This window comes from Myotis daubentonii, chromosome 11, assembly GCF_963259705.1.
Source record: "Myotis daubentonii chromosome 11, mMyoDau2.1, whole genome shotgun sequence".
Lineage (NCBI taxonomy): Eukaryota > Metazoa > Chordata > Mammalia > Chiroptera > Vespertilionidae > Myotis > Myotis daubentonii.
This window is the reverse complement of record NC_081850.1, coordinates 70,565,676-70,583,849: the sequence shown is the minus strand read 5'-3', so window position 1 is coordinate 70,583,849 and position 18,174 is coordinate 70,565,676. Positions and strand designations below refer to the sequence as shown.

Genomic DNA, 18,174 nt, shown 5'->3' with positions numbered 1-18,174 from the left:
GGAGGGAGAGAGAGAATGAATAGGAACGCTTACTGCCATAAGACTGGAGCAAATTGGAGGAGACCGATATGCATAAAGGGCCTACTGGGTGCCAGAAATTAACATATAGGAGGCTTTTTTAAAAATTTCACATGTACTAGAGTAGAATTTATTACGCCCACTCTTTTTGGATGCAGGAAAGGCTTGGTCTCAAATGTTAGGTGTTGTTTTTTTTTTCCCCAAGGGTAGAGTCAGCATTTGAACCCAGACTTTAACATTTCAGATTCCATGATATGTTTGTATGGAGGCTGGCTTATTAGTGGTCCTTTGATAGGTTCCCAAAGAAAACGGTGAGCACAACAACCCCACATTCTATGAGTCTCTTCATCCACTTCCTCTCTACGTCCCCTGCTGCCATTGTTCTAACTGCACACTCATTCTCTCATTCTTTCTCACCAGGACTATAGTAACAGCGCCCTATGTCTCCCTACTCCAACCCATACTCCACAGAGATCATTCAAAAACGCAAACTCTGGCCTTCTCACTGCTGCTTAGGTTGGGTGAATGGCTCCTTAGTCTGCATTACTGGCCTCGCAAGTCCTGCTCCTCCAACCTCGTATGCTCTATATCTCAACTACCCTGCACTTCTGCTGTTTCCTCCTGTGTCCCTTCAACTCCCATCTCCTGGTCTTTATTTCAGCTGTGTCCTCTGCCTGTGCTGCAATCACCTCCCTGGTTCTAAAAGGTCAATGTCATCTGTTCTTCCACACCCCAGCATTTGCACCTCCCCCAAGGCCCGCTGGCTGTTAGAGATCACAGCCCCTCAGAACTCCCTTGCCTTCATTATGGGGAAAGTCACCTTCTACTCCAGGATAATTAGCAGCTTCCAAGTTTATCCCCAACACTGGGCACAGCTCTTTCCACCTGAGCCATACGATTTCAAATTTTGGCCACACCACTGCCTATACGAGGAATGCGTGACATACAAGTGTGGACTCTGGAGCCAGTTATCTTGGGTTAGACCCATGGTTCTGCCATTTACTGATTAAGTGACAGTGGGTAAGTTGGTTAGCTCTTCTGTCTTTGTTTCCTTATGTATAAAATGGAGTTATGGTAGTTTCTACTACCTTAGAGCAAGCATGTCAAACTCATGGCCGGCACATGTGGCCCGCCGGCCATGAGTTTGACATGCTTGCCCAGCAGTGGTTCTCAACCTTCCTAATGCCGCGTCCCTTTAATACAGTTCCTCATGTTGTGGTGACCCCCAACCATTAAATTATTTTCGTTGCTACTTCATAACTGTAATTTTGCTACTGTTATGAATTGTAATGTAAATAACTGATATGCAGGATGTATTTTCATTGTTCGAGACCCACAGGTTGAGAACCGCTGCTAGAGGGTACCATACTGTGAAGTTTCAGAGAGTTAGTGGATATAGAAATCTTAATACATTATCGTGGCAGGCAGTGCAGCTGGATGGGTGAATGGGTTACAATTGTGAGAGGCAGGCAGGGGCATTGTCAGCATTATATCCTCAGTTCATAGCTCCAGACATTTACAGGTAGGACTGACCATCTGTTCAACCTGCGATTCCTATTAACCCTTGTTGTTTGCTGAATTGGGCACCTATGAATGCCAGGCCACATGCCAGGGATTCACAGATCCCTAAAACGTGATTTCTGAAACCTGTTCCATGCAGGTCACTGACTATCTTAGTTTTCCTATGATCCTGAGAACTAGATTAGAGATAGGTTCAAAAACGTAAAAGATAAAAAGGAATGGGGGAAGGCACCTCTTGTTATGTTAGACATTAGGGGGAAACAATCCCAAATTTGCTACATCTTGTGTCCCAAGGGTTCCTCAGAGATGCTGAGAGAGAACAGAGAAATGCGAGCAGCTTAGAGTGGGCAGGACAATGAGCTGACCATGCGTCTCCTCCATGGTCATCCCCGATGAAGACCTACCAAAGACACATATGTACTCAGTGTGTTCCTGATATTGAGTACCGCCTGTGTGCTGGACATGTGATGCCTGGGAGCTCTGCATGTGTTAACTACTCTCTATTTGTGTCGAAATGACAATTCTAATATAGGAATTAGCAATACCTGGACCTTACGCATATGAAAACAGAGACTCGAGGAAAATCAGTATCTTGCACAGCCAGACAGTGTCTGAAGTTTGAATTGACCCTGGGACAGTCTGAGTAAAAAGCCCAGATCCTTAGGCTCCCAGACCCCCAGGATCAGGGCACCTTATGATTCGATCTGGGACAGGAGAGCAGCAGGGGGATAGCATGAGAGCCAAGAGCCCTGGTGCAGCTCTGACCCTGGTGCAGCTCTGACCCTGGTTCTCTGGGTGACCTCAGGCAGGCCTCATGCCCTCTCTGAGCTTCAGTTTCTCCTGGAAAGAGAGACAGTTCAGTCAATGTCTGATGCCTCGAGATCTATTATGCATTGATTCAAATGTGAAAGCAGAAGAGGGTTGTTGGCACATGGAGGAGTCTGTCCTTAGGAGAAAGGAGAACAGAGCAGGGAAAAAAAAAAAAAGCCAGAAATCTGGATTCTGTCTTGCCTCTGAGTTTCTACACATCATTGATGGCGATTCCCTGCAGTCTGCTAACACCTTCCCAGTGATGACGTCAAGACTATTAACAGCAACAGTCTCTCCAAGGATGGAGGTGGGAGCCAGGGGTGGGTGGGCGGCAGGCTCTCGGCAGGCAGGGATGGACCCACGGCTAGGACACTGGCTGCAGGGGAAAACTGGGAGACCTGGCTGCTAGCCTGGGGTCATTCCTATCCCCAGGAGTTCCTCGAGTCCTGGAGGGTCAGCAAGGAAGGAAGGAACTCTCCATCCAATCCTCCCACTGTAACAGGGAAGACACGGAGCCTCAGAAAGAGGCAGGTCTTTGTCCAAGGCCCCTGGTGGATGGGCAGCAAAGCTGGGGTCAGGTGTAGTGTGGCTTGTGACCCCACCCCAGGAGCCCTCCTCAGGCTGAGCTGTCTCTGCTCTTTCCTCTTAACAAGGTGACCCCAAGGTGCAGGTTAAGAGCCCTGGATTGGGTGTCAGGCCCCCTGTGTTACTCCTAGCTCTGCCTTCACTGTGAAGCCCCAGGGTCCCCCAGGGCCTCAGCTTCCCCATCCATACCCTGACCGTGTTGATCTACATGAGAGGTTCCAAATTAGTCACCTGCAGGCTACTTGTGAACTACAAAATGACCAACTTTCAATTGGTGTCTGGCCAGTACTAATTAAGAGGTTCCACTTAAACACCTAAACTTATGGCTCGTAAACATTTTCAACACTAGGTCTGTGTGCTCCCATAGGAATGACTAGCTGTGGCTAAGTATCCTCTGCTGCCTCTCCAGTTTACCACAGCCCCCTCTGCTCCCTATTGTAGAGCACCTGGCACACTGTCCGTCGCCATCACTTCCAATGTCCTCTTTACAGAGCCCAGCTGAGAGCTCGCCTCACTTCCCCCAGCATCCTGCTGCCCCAAGCATGGGGCTCTCACTGCCCCTTGGGACGGCCACCCCACCAGGGTCTGCATCGGAGAGCTTCCTGACAGAGACCTGAAACCTGTCCCCCTCACAGCTTTTCAGCTGGTCCTACGCCCTCAGGTCCGAGTGCCCACACTTGTGGCCTCTGACTCCTGCATAGCTCTGCTGAGAGCTGAAGAGGGGGCCACCCTCCTCTGTGTTTTCCTTTAACAAACAGTCCAGCTCCCTCAAATGTTCCTCAGGGACATCATTTCTAGGGCCTGCGGTGGCCTGCTTCCTCTCCTCTGGACTCTTCCTGACACTCGGCCTTCCCCCGAAAGCCAGCTCTTCCCTGCAGACATGCAGCTTGTTCACACCTCCCTTTCCCCTTGAACCCTCGCCATGCTGCCTGGGCCCCAGGGTGGCTGATGAGGCGTTCGCCAGCATCCACAGCCCCAGTGCTGCACTCCCCCTGCCCTCGCCCCCCAGCACACTCTCTGCCACAATAGCCACGCCTCTCGGCTCCCACACTCCTCATAGTCTGTCCTGCTCGAAGCCCTCTGCTCCCCTGCATGGGTTTTCTGGGGCTGCCAACAGATGGCCATGGGTGTGGTGGCTTAGAACCATAGAAACGCAGCTCCTCACAGTCTGGAGCAGCAGTCGCCAACCTTTCGGACCTCACGGACCACCAGTGGTCCACAGTCCACCAGTTGGTGACCGGTGGTCCGGAAGCCAGAGGTCTGAAATCAAGGTGTGTGCAGGGCCACGCTCCCCCTACAGGCTCCTGGAGAGATTCCTTCCCTGCCTCTCCAGGCTGCCGATGGCATCAGCACTCCTTGGCTTGTGGGAGCATCACTCCGATCTCCATCTGCCTCCACCTGGCCTTTTCTCTGGTGTCTTTCTGTGTCCTCTTCTCTTCACATAGTGACTCCGGTTGCCATCTCAGATTTAGGGATCCACTTAATGTGGTATGATCTCATCTCGCTTCCTAACTCATTACATTTGCAAAGACTCTAGTACCAAATAAGGTCACCTTGAGGTGTCAGGCTGACATCAATTTGGGGAAGGGGGCGGCACTATGAAACCTAATGCCCCCTCCTCCTCCCATTTCCTCAGGAAGACTGCGCAGTGGCCCTGGCTGGGCAACAGCCCTTCCGTGGCGTCCCCAGCCCCTGGCTTTCCCAGCAGAGCGTGACATGAAGCATGTATAACTGCCTTCTCTTTGGCCTCCCTGCCAGGACTGTGAGCAACACAGGAGCAGAGACCTGGTTTGGCTTCTTAGTTCCAAATCCCAAGTACCTGGCTCCGCGTGCAGTCAGTTATTGGGAACAGAAAAGCTGTTTCCAGAGCTGTGCTGAGCCCACGCTGCAATGCTTTGGCCCAGCGTATGCCCGACTCCCCAGGGAAGGGCACCATTCGTCCGATCCCCAAATGTGTGAGGGCCCGCCCTTCCCCTTTACCTGCACCAGTTCCTCCCTGACTCTCAGCTCAATGCAGCCTGTTCTCCACACCAAGGTTACCGTCATCACCACAAAACACAGGCTTACATACAGACTGCCCCTCTCAAAGGCCGTCCCAGGCACCCCAGTGCCTGCAGGAGAGAGTCCAGCTCCTTGGCCCGGCATTCAGGGCCCAGCTGCCCGGCACGGCCTGGGCTCCCGTCCCTCTAGCCTCCACGCACTCACACACACATCCGTGCCCCGTCCCTCGGGAGCCCTGGCTGGCGTCCCATTCCTGGATGAAATCCTGACGCAGTTTGGGGAAAGAAACAGCCGGCTTGAGAGTCCCCAGCAGGTTCTAGGAGCCTCACTGTCTGTCGGCTGAAAAACAGGGTTATTTTTCCTCTATGAGCCTGTCTTGGCTTGGGACACGCAGCTGTGTTTGCTTCTGGCCTGAGGACAGCTCTTCCCCTCGCAAGGGCCCCGGCTATGCACTTCGGAAGGTCAGCATGACCTGGTGCTAGATGGAACTGAGTCTTCAGTGGCTAGGCTGCCCCCTGACCCCAGCCCCTGACCAACAGGACAAGGCACATTCCCATTCCACCAGGGTTTGGGGACACTGGAGATCCTGGCCCCTGCGGAGCTCTGACTGTTCACCCCAGAGTCAGATAACAGGCCCGGACCTCTGTACTGAGGGGTGGAGGGGGTGGGAGGGAAAATGCTCAGGAGGGTAGAAGAGGCGAGGTCCAGGGACCCAGCAAGATGGAGACTGAGAGGTGATAGGAAGAGGAGAGAGGCCGATGAAAAGAGAGCAAGTAGCCACAGGAGGATGGAATTCCCAGTGACAGAGAGAGGACCAGGACCAAGGACCAAGTCAGGGAGAGGATGAGAGAGAAAGACAGGGAAGAAGAGAAAAGAGTCAGACAGAAGCAATAACAAAAATGAACAAAGGGGGAAAGAAAAGGAGAGATGTTGGGAAAATGGGAGGGGAGGGGAGGGGAGGGGAGGGAGGGAGGGAGGGAGGGAGGGAGGGAGGGAGGAGGGAAGGGAGGGAGGGAGGGAGGGAGGGAGGGAGGGAGGAAGGAAGGAAGGAAGGAAGGAAGGAAGGAAGGAAGAAAGGAAGGAAGGAAGGAAAGAAGGGAGGGAGGGAGGGAGGGAGGGAAGGAAGGCAAGCACAGGGAAGACAGGGAGGGAGAATTGGGCAGAAGAAAGGCAGAGTTTCCCAGGGAGAAGAGAAACCAGTAGAGAGCAGGGCAGGGATGCTGGGCGGCCTGGCTCCCTTCCCTGGTGTGTCCTGGATCAACCTTGGGTCACACTCACACTGGCCCAGAGGCTGCGGCCCAGGATCCCAGGTCCACACGGGAGGCTTCCTCTGTCCCCATCTCCTTTCTCCTGGGAGCTGAAGGTCTCCTCAGATGCGGGTCCAGTTGCATCAGGGACATGACTCAGGAGGCCACTAAACAGACTAGGTCAGGGAAATGCAGGAAGGGAGAAGCGCGGAGCCTTAGGGCTGACGAAGCTCCTGGACCTGCAACAAAGCCTTCTCTTCTTAATGGCCGGGGGCCTGAGCCCATCTTCTCACTTCCGTTGTCTCTCCAGATGCACAGACTCTGACATCATGAAGCGGCCCTCTGGGAGGGTCCCATTCAATCCCTCCTCTCCGGATGAAGACCTGGAGGCCTCCAAAGTGGCAACTCCTTGCCCACGGCCACACAGCAGTGGGACCCCTGTCTCTGCCTCCCGTCATCTGGGCAGGCACTTTTAAGCCCAGTCCTGGAGGGCTCCTGACAACTTTCATGCCATTTCCAGTAAACTCTGTGCCGATTCTTGGCACGAAGCGAGGAAATGAAGAGGGTAAGGTAGGAATGTAAATAACGGGACACTCTGGGATTTCATCTACTATGTAATTATAGTATCCCTGGTGGTGGCCCTGGCTGCTCCTTCCAGGGTATATTTGGGGAAGGGTGTCCTGGGCTGATGAGGAGCCCAGTGATGCTCCCTCCGAGGCTCCAAGCCCCCTGGGCTTTTGGAAGAGCATCCTTGGGCCAGGAGCCCGGACTTGTTTGCAGAAACACATGGCGTTCCGGAGGCGCTGGGAAACGACTCAGCAGTGAGAGCTGGGCATCCTGGGCATCTCAAAAATGGCCCTGGGAGGCTATCCCTGGGCAGAGAAGGGCCCTGGTGCCCTCCCAGGGTTTAACTGTTTGTGGGCCCCAGCCAGGGCTGTGGAGGGAGGCTTAGCTTGCCATCCCGCTGGAATGCCCTGAACACGAGGGTGTCAGCAGTGATGGCCCAGGCACAGCTGCTCAGGTGAAGTCCGGAATCCCGGATCACTGTAGCAGTGGTCATGCCTCTCCTCCCCCCCGTTTATGAAGCACTGACAGTGATTTGACACTCTTGTGCTCTCTACATGTTTCAGGTCATTGAAGCCTCACTGTCTTATGAATTAGGTCCAATTCTGAATTCCTTTTATGGATGGGAAAACACACTCAGAGAGGTTGAGAAGTCAGTCCGAGGCCACACGGTGGGTAGGCGTCCCAGCTGGGTTCTGATTTCAAAGGCCTCGTTAAACTATATGTGAGTGAGGTGGGGAGAGGCAGGTGCCTTCAAACATCTACTGCCTTCTGCTCAGGCTGGTGCCCTCTGCCAGATAGTGATCATGCTAACCCCTCTCTCTGACAGACAATGATCATGCTAACCCTTCTCTCTGACAGACAATGATCATAGTAACCCTTCTCTCTGACAGACAATGATCATACTAACCCTTCTCTCTGACAGACAGTGATCATGCTAACCCTTCTCTCTGACAGACAATGATCATGCTAACCCTTCTCTCTGACAGACAATGATCATACTAACCCTTCTCTCTGACAGACAATGATCATACTAACCCTTCTCTCTGCCAAACAGTGATCATGCTAACCCTTCTCTCTGACAGACAATGATCATAGTAACCCTTCTCTCTGACAGACAGTGATCATGCTAACCCCTCTCTCTGACAGACAATGATCATAGTAACCCTTCTCTCTGACAGACAGTGATCATGCTAACCCTTCTCTCTGACAGACAATGATCATAGTAACCCTTCTCTCTGTCAGACAGTGATCATGCTAGCTCTTCCCTCTGTCAAACAGTGATCATGCTAACCCTTCATGTGCACAGGACCTGGTGAAACATTCCAAGCCCTTTCTCATGAACTCTCTGGTTTCATCTTTGCAACAACTTGAGGAAGTATAATCAATGCTCTGCATGTTGTGATGAGATGAATTAGCTCCACTTCACAGATGAGGAAGATGAGGTGAGAAGTACCTTCCCCAGGGATCTGCAGGCTGGATCTGGCCCTTCCTGTCCCCAGTATTGGATTTGTTTTTTTCTATTGCAAACACAATGGCTTGCAGTTAGAAGGCACCTCTTCCACTCTTCATTCATACCCTCACCAGGTACTTCTGCCAACTCCACAGGTGTGTGGATAGGACAGAGTCAGCGCGTGGAGGTAGAAAAGGGGAAGATGGGTGTGAGAGTCAGCGTGGGTATGAATCTCAGCTCTATCTCTTTGTGTCATGTGACTTTAAGCAAAATGTTTCCTCCTTTAATCCCTAGTTTTCTCATCTATGAAGTTAGAGGTGATGATGAAGATTAAGATGGTGATGATCCCCACCTCAATGTGAAAGTCTTACAGCTCACTGAGTTCAACCTTTCCATTTCACAGATGAGAACACTGAGGCCCAAGGAGGGATGGAGAAGGGGCCCCAGCTCTTACTGGTAGCAAGTGTGGGAACTGCTGTCTGACTCCTGACCTCAATGTTGGCATGTGGTTGCAGTACCCAGGCTCCTTTGGCATTCCTTCCATAGAGCTGAGGCCAGGGAGGTGAGGATGGGCCTGGGGCAAGCCTCCGAATGTGTGGGAATGAGCCCCCCACCCCAGGAATCAGGCCTGGCTGCCACTGTGTGTTTGCTCAGGACCCTTTGGCCGTCATCCATGGTTAGAGAAAGACAGGGCAGCCAAGGCAAGACAGAGGCTAATTACCTTGGATAATAGGAAACTGGGGATCGGCAACAATGAGGGTGTCTAGGCCTCTGGCCAAGCAAGGGCAGGAGCCACGGATGCCCGGCCTGGCCCAGCCCATGTATCATGAGTAGAGATTCCTGCTCAGGGTCACCCTCCAACTCCAACAACCCAAGGGTGTAGGAGCTGGCCACACTGTCAGACCTTCTGCAGACCCTCTCCCTCTACTGTTTTTTGTTTGCTTTCATTCAAAAGCAAAACAAATGAAACAAACAAGGAAATTCAATTTGAACAGGGCCTGAGCACTGGTGTTTCTGTTTTGTTACACCAGGGTGAGCTTAGGACAGAAACCCAGCCTTGACTTTCACTCCTCCAGTTGGTCTCAACCCCGTGGCACTATGTAAAATGGCATGACAGACGGGCTGCAAAAGCAATGTGCCTTTCTAAATGGGATGGAGAGAGGGAGTGGGGATGGAGGGGGCCTGATTGAGAGAGAGAGAGAGAGAGAGAGAGAGAGAGAGAGAGAGAGAGAACAAGATAGCAAAACTCAAAGAAATAGCAGAGAAACTGAAACACACAGTAACAAAAATTAAGAGCATAACCAATAGAAAGGCGAAGAGTGAATAGTTGAGAGAATGGCAGGCAGACAAAGTCAGGGTGCTATGCAGAAAACACACACAGAGAGAATGAAAGGCAAAAAGAGACAGAGATTCAGAAAGGCACGGTAGTGCAAAACAAAAGTGAGAGAGGTAGAAAAGTTGGAAAGGCCAGAGCCCAGAAGGAGGTAAAGGGCACAAATGAGGAAAACTCCCATGGCAAAGCTATATTCCCAGAACTCTCAAGCTGGGGTCGATCTCATACACCTTCATTTTGAAGATGCTAAACTTGATAAACAAGGAGAGGGACGTTTAGCTCAAGGTCCCAGTGGCAGAAGTGGTGGTGGTGGAATATGAACCCAGACTCCCTGCCTGACAGACTGGTCCTGCACACCTGTGCCCCCTGAAGCCTTCCATCCCATGCTCTGGCAGCATGGATGAGGGGTTTGGTGTCCAGTGGTCCTTAAAAAAACTCGGGGGCTTGAACCCATGCTCTCTTTCTATCCTATTTCTTCCTGAAAGATCCTGGATAGTCATTCTTTCCAGGGCTAGTGGGACCCCCACCTGCCTCACAGGATATAAATTCCTTCAGGACTATCCTTGAAAGAAAGGTAACCTGCAACTAAGTCAAGCAGAATGAAGCAGAAAGAGGAAGAAAGTGACTAACATGCTGCAGGCCTCCTGGAAACCAGGAGATCTGGTCAACCCTGAGCATGGAGTTTCTCATGTAGTGCTCTTCCCTGTAACCCTATGGGATAAGAACGATGATCAGCCCTCTCCTTCCAGAAGCAGCAGCCAATGCCACCTCCTCTGTGAATTCTGCCAAGATGTCCCATTGGAAGAGGTCTGGTAACCTACTGTACTTTGGGGATTCTGTGCCTAGAGCTCTCACTGTTCCCAACTGATGGTTGCCTTTCTGCATAAAAAAAAACTTGGGCCCCAACACCTATGTGAGGTGCTTATTCAGCCAGTGGCAGAATCCGAGCCAGAAGGCCCAATGTTCAGCTTACAGTCCTGAGTTTGGTACATGAATATGTTGGGTGTTGCCAATGAGCCTGAATATGTCGAGTGTTCACCATGGTCTTTAGAAAAGTCATGGTCTCCCTGAGGAAGTGGGAATAGAATGCTCTGGAGGTAAGGGAGATTCACAGATTGTGGAGGGACTACTATTTATTGAGCACATACTTAGATACTTTGCTAGGAGGTTTCTTGTTTATGTTCATGGTACTCTGCATCCTAAGTTTTATTATTTCTGTTTTACTGGGGTTCCTAGAGGTACAGCGACTTATCTAATGGTTATTTATCTAAAAATGTCAAATCAAGATTGGAATACACAGTCTGTGGCATTTCATATTACAATTAGATTTTAAGTTATCTGATGCTAGAACCTTTGTCGTAATCACATTCGCACCTGCATTTCCTAGCCCAGTGCCAAGACATTGGAAACCCTCAAAATATAGCTGCTGAATACGTAAATGAGTGCTGGATGAGTCAATAAAAATGCAAATGAATAAAAGAACTGATGAAGAAATAAGTGAATGATGGAATATAAATGGATGAATAAATGGATGAATGGAAGGGATGGATGGATGGATGAATGGATGGAAGAAGCAAGAGAGAGATGAATGGAGGGAAGAATGATTGGTTGGTTGATGAATACATGAATGAATCACTGAGCGAGCGAATAAAAGAAACAAATGAATGAGTTGAATAACTGCAGTAATTGTGATAATACTGCTCACCTTGTTAACAACTACAGCTTTCTAGCTTGGTAAGAGAGCTGGTCTACCACTTCATGATTAGGGTACAGGAAGAAAACTGGTCCCTAGAACTCTATGTTATAGCTTATGATGGCTGCTTCCAGATGTGGCAACACTCACTGAGACAGGAAACAAAAGGAAAATAAGCCCCCTTTCCCTCTGAGATTACAGAGGGGGCTCAGAATGACCTCCTTTTTCATCTCCAGAAGTTTGGATGCAATGACTCTAATGTACTCTATGAAGGAGTGATAATGCTGCTATTTCTAAGGGACTGGCTGGATCTATCACTAAAAATTTATATGTACATACATGTATATGCATATATACTTATGCACATGTATATGCGTATATGGATAGCATGTTTATATATACATAGTATGTATATATACTTCAGATGTGCTAACATAATATTTTTCAGAGGAGCTGTCACAGAACTGAGAAAAGAACACAAGGCAAGGGCCCCTGCGCCAGCCCTCCGTGCTAACTTGCCACTTTCCCTCTCGGCCTACAGATTCTGTGTCAGCTGGAGGTATGCTTTTGGGTTTCTGGCCTCCCTGGGCCCTACAGCACTAACCATGTAAGATTCTGTGACTTACTGTGGCCACGCTTCTCCAGTGGATACTTGGAAACCTTAGCATCTCAAGGTGCACACACAGGCTGGCCTATAAAACACTGGGTTAGCCTGGCCAGACTATGCATGCCTTGCCTCCCAGACTGAAACCAGCCCTGTCTGCTTCACACTCCCCACGCACCCAGCAGGTCTTACTTGTAGAGGCCGTCGGGCTCCAGACACTTGAAGATGACGGAGTAGATACTGACTTCGGGGACCTCTCCGTGGCTTCGACCAGCTGCTACACAAGATGTGCCCAGGCCAGAGAGTAAGTCATCGGCAAAACTCAGGAATTCTCCTGGAGGGAGACAGAGAAAGATAAGCTCCCCGGCTCAGGCCTTGGTGAGCAGACATTCTTGCTGCTGTCCAATCCCATCAACTGTCTGCATACCACTGCTGAGTGCGTTAGTGGAGAGAATAAGCACAAGATATGAAGATGACACCGCTCAGTACATAGCCCTGAATTCCTTTAAATTCACCCGCGAACTTTCTCAACTGTAAGTGGGGATACTAGTACCTACCTTCATAATATTGTACCAAGGTTTGATTGATGTAAATTATTGTGTAATAAAAATGCATGAAAAGCCTAGAGAATTGCACTTCCCTTCCTGTATAACAAAGGAGTTGAACTAAGAATAGAAAATAGGTTTTGTGTCACCTGGCACTAGATTCATGGAGTGTTGTGATGGACAGACACTTGGTTTAGCTAAGGAGGTAGGAATTTCAAGACTGATCAGTGATGAGGGGCATGGGATAGAAAGGGACGGTGAGCCCTGGCTGGTTTGTCTCAGTGGATAGAGCATCGGCCTGTGGACTGAAGGGTTCTGGGTTCAATTCCAGTCAAGAGCACATGCCTGAGTTGCGGGCTTGATCCCCAGTGGGGGGCATGCAGGAGACAGCCAATCAATGATTCTCTCTCATCATTGATGTTTCTATCTCGCTCCCTCTCCCTTCCTCTCTAAAATCAATAAAAATATATTTTTTTAAAAAAAGAAAGGGATGGTGGAAGAATAAGAGCTGGATGCTGTGATTTCTAGTCATCTAGCCATCAGGTTTTATTTATTTACTAGAGGCCCAATGCATGAAATTCATGCAAGAGTAGGCCTTCCTTCCCCTGGCTGACGGCACGGCTTCCCTCAGGCACCCGGGACCTGGGCTTCTCTCGCAGCCCCAGCTTCGTCTGGAAGGTCGTTCGGAAGGATGTCAATTCTAATTTGCATATTATGCTTTTATTATTATAGGTTTTTAAGGTTTTTAAATTGATTTTTAGACAGAGAGGAAGGGAGAGGGAGAGAGAGGGGAAACATCAACTTGAGAATGAGACATCAATCAGCTGCCTCCTGCATGCCCCTTACTGGGGATCGAGCCCACAACCCAGGCACGTACCCTGACTGGGAATCTAACCAGCCACCTTGCAGTGCACAGGACACCCAACCCACTGAGCCACATTGGCCAGGGCCAGCCATCCTATGTTAGAAAGTAGCTGATGTTTACTAGAAATAGGAGTGATGCAGAAGATTTGGTCAAGACTGGAAAGAATGCACATTTGGAATCGTGAGATTTCATCTTAGCTCTGTGAAGAATTTGCTGTATAGCTTTGGGCAACTCAGTTCCCATCTCAGAGCTGTGATTTTCTCCTCTGTAAGTGGAGGTGCTAGAATCACTATCAGGATTTTTGAAAAATAAAATAAAAATGTAGATATGCACAAAGATTAAGTTACGAGGATAGATAGACATCGTGGCACTATTTAAACGAGCAAGAGTTTAGAAACCAAATGTTCCATGACATAGAAAGAGCAATATCAATTAGAGTTCAATGGTGCAATGGAATATTTTATAGCCCCTAAAAGTAATATTGTGGAATAACATGAATTACATGAAAGGATATTCATGACATATCAAGTTTATAAACAGGTTACACTATTACAGAATAATCTCACTTGGGGTGGAAATTTTACATGTGTATCTATTTAGAAAGAGAAGGGGAAAAAATACAGCCAATGCGTAACAGTGGCTTTGTCTGCAAAGTGAGATAATGGGTACTTTTTCTCTCATGTTTTTGCTTATCTCTGTTTTGTTTTTTTAATTACCTACAATGAACATGGGGGAAAAAATCAATAAAATTTACTTAAAAATAGATAAAGTGAATGAGCCAGACCAAATGGCCTCGGAGTTCCCTTCCAAGTCTAAAATAGGATGATTTCGGAGCAAAGCAGGCATGTGTGGTATTTGATACCACACAGTACGAAACGGTCTGAGGCCTCTACACTGCTGAGTCCTGGTCCTGCCTGACCCAGAGGGCCCCACACTCTCTACGCACTTGTATGCTCAGGAATAAACAAGAGGAGCATGTCCATTCAACGCTACCTTCTCTACCTGGGCTGAAGGACAATCTGATTTGATGGAACCATCACCAAACAGTGTCTGGGACTACTGAGACCCAGAGAAGCCACGTGGCACATCTGTCCCAGGGAACGGGGTGGGCTGCCCATGCGGATCGCTTCCTGTCCGCCCTGCTAAGGGAAGTCCACTTTCCACTCACAAGTGGACCGTGTTAACGCTTGTCTGATTGAAGTGTCTGGATGGGCCTGGATTTGGGTGAATGACAGTTCTCTAACGTATCGCTCCCTGTGGTCCAGGACAACAGAGCGGATGGTCAGTGTTTTTTGTTTTCCACTTTTTACTTATGATTTATTTAATATATTTGTATTGATTTCAGAGAGGAAGAAAGAGGGAGAGAGAAATAGAAGCATCAATGTTGAGAGAATCCTTGATCAGCTGCTTCATGCGCTCCCCACACTGGGGACTAAGCCCACAACCTGGGCATGTGCCCTGACCAGGAATCGAACCATGACCTCCTCGTTCATAGGTGAATGCTCAACCACTGAGCCATGCCGGCCAGGCTTCTGTTTCCCCCTTTTTAAAACGATGATGTACAGTGCACAGCCTTGATCTGTAGATGCCGGAGCGCATGTCTGGATCAGGCTGACAGAGACAGGCCAGTTTAGCGGCTCTCGCCAGACAGACTCGGGACCGAATTCTATTTCCACCCTTTATTGCAAATCCCTTAACCTCTTAAAGTCTCAGTTTTCCTTTCTGTGACCAGGGACCAATAACTCTTTTATAGGTTTGCAGTCTAGAAAGAAAAGTGGAGTCTAGGAAGAAATTTTCGGTCCAGAACCAGAGGTCTTGCTAGGCAATAAAGAGGTGAATGAAACCCTTTTCTCGTCGCAGAGTTCTTGTCCCCTATGTCTCCTGGAGGCCTCTTGTGTCAGTGCCTTTCCTGGTAAAATCATAAACCAACAACGTGCCTCTTCCAATAGGTACCAACGCAGAGCAACGCACGGGGTGAAAATTGGAAATAAAAGCAAGCAAGCGGGGGTGGTGGTGGTAGACATGGGATCATTCGCCGAAGGGAGTGGGGGCTTTGTTTTGCTTGGTTTCTTAGGATTCCCAGTCTGGCTGCTTACACTTGTTTTCTCTGTGTGCTTTTCAATTTGTTCCTAGATAGCCACTGGAAAAGTTGGCCCTTCATGAGGGAATGCAGTATGCTGTGGCCTGTATTAATGAGCTGTCTTCAGGCCAAAAGATGGCTGACATTCATTTTCAAATGGGCATAGCTTTTCAGATATTTCCATGCATTTCAGGATAATTTAGACCATGGACAAAAGCCCCATGAATGCTGGCGCACAGTTCTACGGTTTATAGGTTCAGTTCAAGTGAAGAAATTGGATAACGCGGAGCATTTATCGAGTCATTCCAAGGGCATTCTGAGGACATGTAGGTCCCAGTTCTGTTTGGGACTAACTATCCATAAGGATTTTCCAATGGGAAGAATTTAGAAGAAGAAAACGGACCTTTAGCAGTGACTTTTCTTTTTTCCATATAATCCTCACATATAATGAGGTAAATGGTAGTGTCTCCATTGTAAAGCTGAGATGACACTTGCAAATTTAGGAAGAAACGGGGCTGAGATTTGAACCCCTTTTCTTCCTAATGCCAAAGCCACACCTTTTCTTTTATACGATGCTGCCTCCTAGAGAAAGTTTATAGAGAGTGAGCTTTTCAATCCTCTTCAATTTGCCATTGAATTCCTGCCACTCTCTTAGCTCTATGGGCTTGAGGAACGAACTAATAAAAGAAATGGTCCCTGACCTTCTACAGCTTGTAATCTGACAACGGGAAGGGTTGTTAAATACAAGAACAGACCCATAAAGTAAATTGTAATATTGCTTTTCTTGGCACTCTGTTCCAGAAGGTTTAAACGCGACCTAGATGGAGGCAGGTGAATGAGGCAACCCCTCCCTGGCCCTCCTCACTTAAGGGAGGGTGGGGGGAAGATAAAAGAGGCCTGGGGCTTCTCTATGCACAAACGCATTTCAGTGCAATTCTCCACATACATGTGATTCCACAGGATAACATACTCCACGCGCCTGGCAGCGGTACAGCTGATGGACAGTAACACAGTGCAGTGGTGAAGAGGTGAAGAGGCTGGGCTCTGAATTTACTCTGCCTGAGATTAAATCCTGGCCCACCCTACTTACAGCGTGCCTTGGACAGGTCCTATTTTCTCCTATGTGAATGGGCATAACCATAGCACCTAACTTGCAGTGCTGTTGTGAATAGCATATAAAATATCATGTACATTGTAAGAAAGCAATCAGCACAATGTCTGGTAAACTGCAAGAGCTCAAAAATATTTCAACTATCAGTATTGTTTTATTTTTTTTATGTTTTTATTGATTTTTAGATAGAGAGGAAGGGAGGGAGAGATGGAAACATCAATGACGAGGGAGAACCATTGATGGGCTGCCTCCTGCACGACCCCTACTGAGGACTGAGCCCACAACCCAGGCATGTACGCTGACTGGAAATTGAACCCAGGAACTCTTGGACCATGGGGCCAGCCTGGCATATCACTATTGTTTTTGTCACTATTGTTGTCATAACCCAGAGAGAGACAAGGACCCTTAGATATTTTTGTTTTTATCCAACCTACTCCTTTGCCGAGTGACAAAATTGATGCCCCGAGAGGGACAGGGGCCTGTCCGTGGCCACACACTGAGTGGGGGTAGACTTGGAACAAAGCTTGCTCTCTTAATCCTAGGGTCTATCAGATAAGGCATAGCAGCCGACCTAGAAGACCATGCTACCAGGAACTAAAGAGCTTCTGGAGCTGCCCCGGAGACCTTGCTCCTCAGGTTCTGACCAACTTTATTCCACATGAGTGTGAGCCATGGCTCCTGGGCATTTACTATGTGCTGGGCAGTGTATGAGGCACCAGGTTCCACCTGGCTAGCTTCTCAAACTTGGAAAATTTGAGAAAGATCAAAAGCCCAGGAGAGACAGGAGGAGTGCAGCTGGTTTCCAATGTGGAGCCTAGTCTAACTGTGGTCTGCAGAATAGAAAATCTAGAACTCAGGGGTGAGAAGGAATGGCCACGGTGGGGGGAGGGGCTAAGTCTGTCTCCTCTACCCACACTGACCTTCCACCAGACGAACTCCACTTTAATCTGTTTTCTATACTGATGGCTTGTGTTTTATTTGGGTTGGGGGAAAACACTTTAAAAATAAAAAGCTTGGCTGAAAAGTTTTATTGCTTGAAAAGTTTGAATCCCAAAACCCTGCCACCTTCTCTGATAGAAACACACACATACCCCTAGGGCTTTGCTGCCCAGTAACCAGCTCCTGTCCTCTAAGATCCTCGTCCCTTCCGCAAAGACACTGCCTGGGCTGCCCCTGCCTCTCCTCCCGGGCACACTGTTAGGGCAGAACCCTCCTGGACCAAGGCTGCTGCTGCAGCCAGCCTCACCCAGGCCAGTCCAAGACGCTCACATTCTTTCTCTGTTTTCCTTTCCTTGAAAACAGATAGGGAGTTGGGAGTCGCTGTAGGAATGTGCCTGTTCCCCATTATGGCTCTTCTGGGGCTGTAACCCGAGTGGCTGGGGCCAGACCCCCACACATTTCTTCATCCACTCAGCCTCGAGCCTCGCTCGCATTACGATCCACAGAAAGGGTCGACCATGATTCTGCAGAAGCTCCCGAACCAGCCCAACAGAGCACTGAGCCATTTTTCTAGAGGCCCCACCCCTGCCTCCACTCTCTCTCCTGCTCCTTTCATCACTCCCTCAGCCCTCTTCCTCTTTGGTGCTCCCTCTCCCTCTCGGGTCTCCATCTCCCCTCTCCCTCAGCCTCTCATTGAGGTCCCAGTCAGAGCTGGCCACCAGAGCAAATTGAAAACAGGTTAGGAGAAAAGCAGCAAGAAATTCCAAAATGGAAGGGGCGGGAGCAGGGCGTTATTCAGCCCAGG

The 18,174-nt window shown here is 49.1% G+C and overlaps 1 protein-coding gene across 2 annotated transcripts in view; it reads right to left on the bottom strand.

Annotated features, from left to right (window-relative positions):
- The window catches only part of ASTN2 (astrotactin 2), a 742,933-nt gene that overhangs the window by 37,700 nt on the left and 687,059 nt on the right, over positions 1–18,174 (bottom strand). For both annotated transcript variants that reach the window (XM_059657840.1, XM_059657842.1), the window contains exon 20: positions 12,022–12,163. In XM_059657840.1, the coding sequence (XP_059513823.1) occupies positions 12,022–12,163 (142 nt within the window). The remainder of the gene's footprint in view (positions 1–12,021; positions 12,164–18,174) is intronic.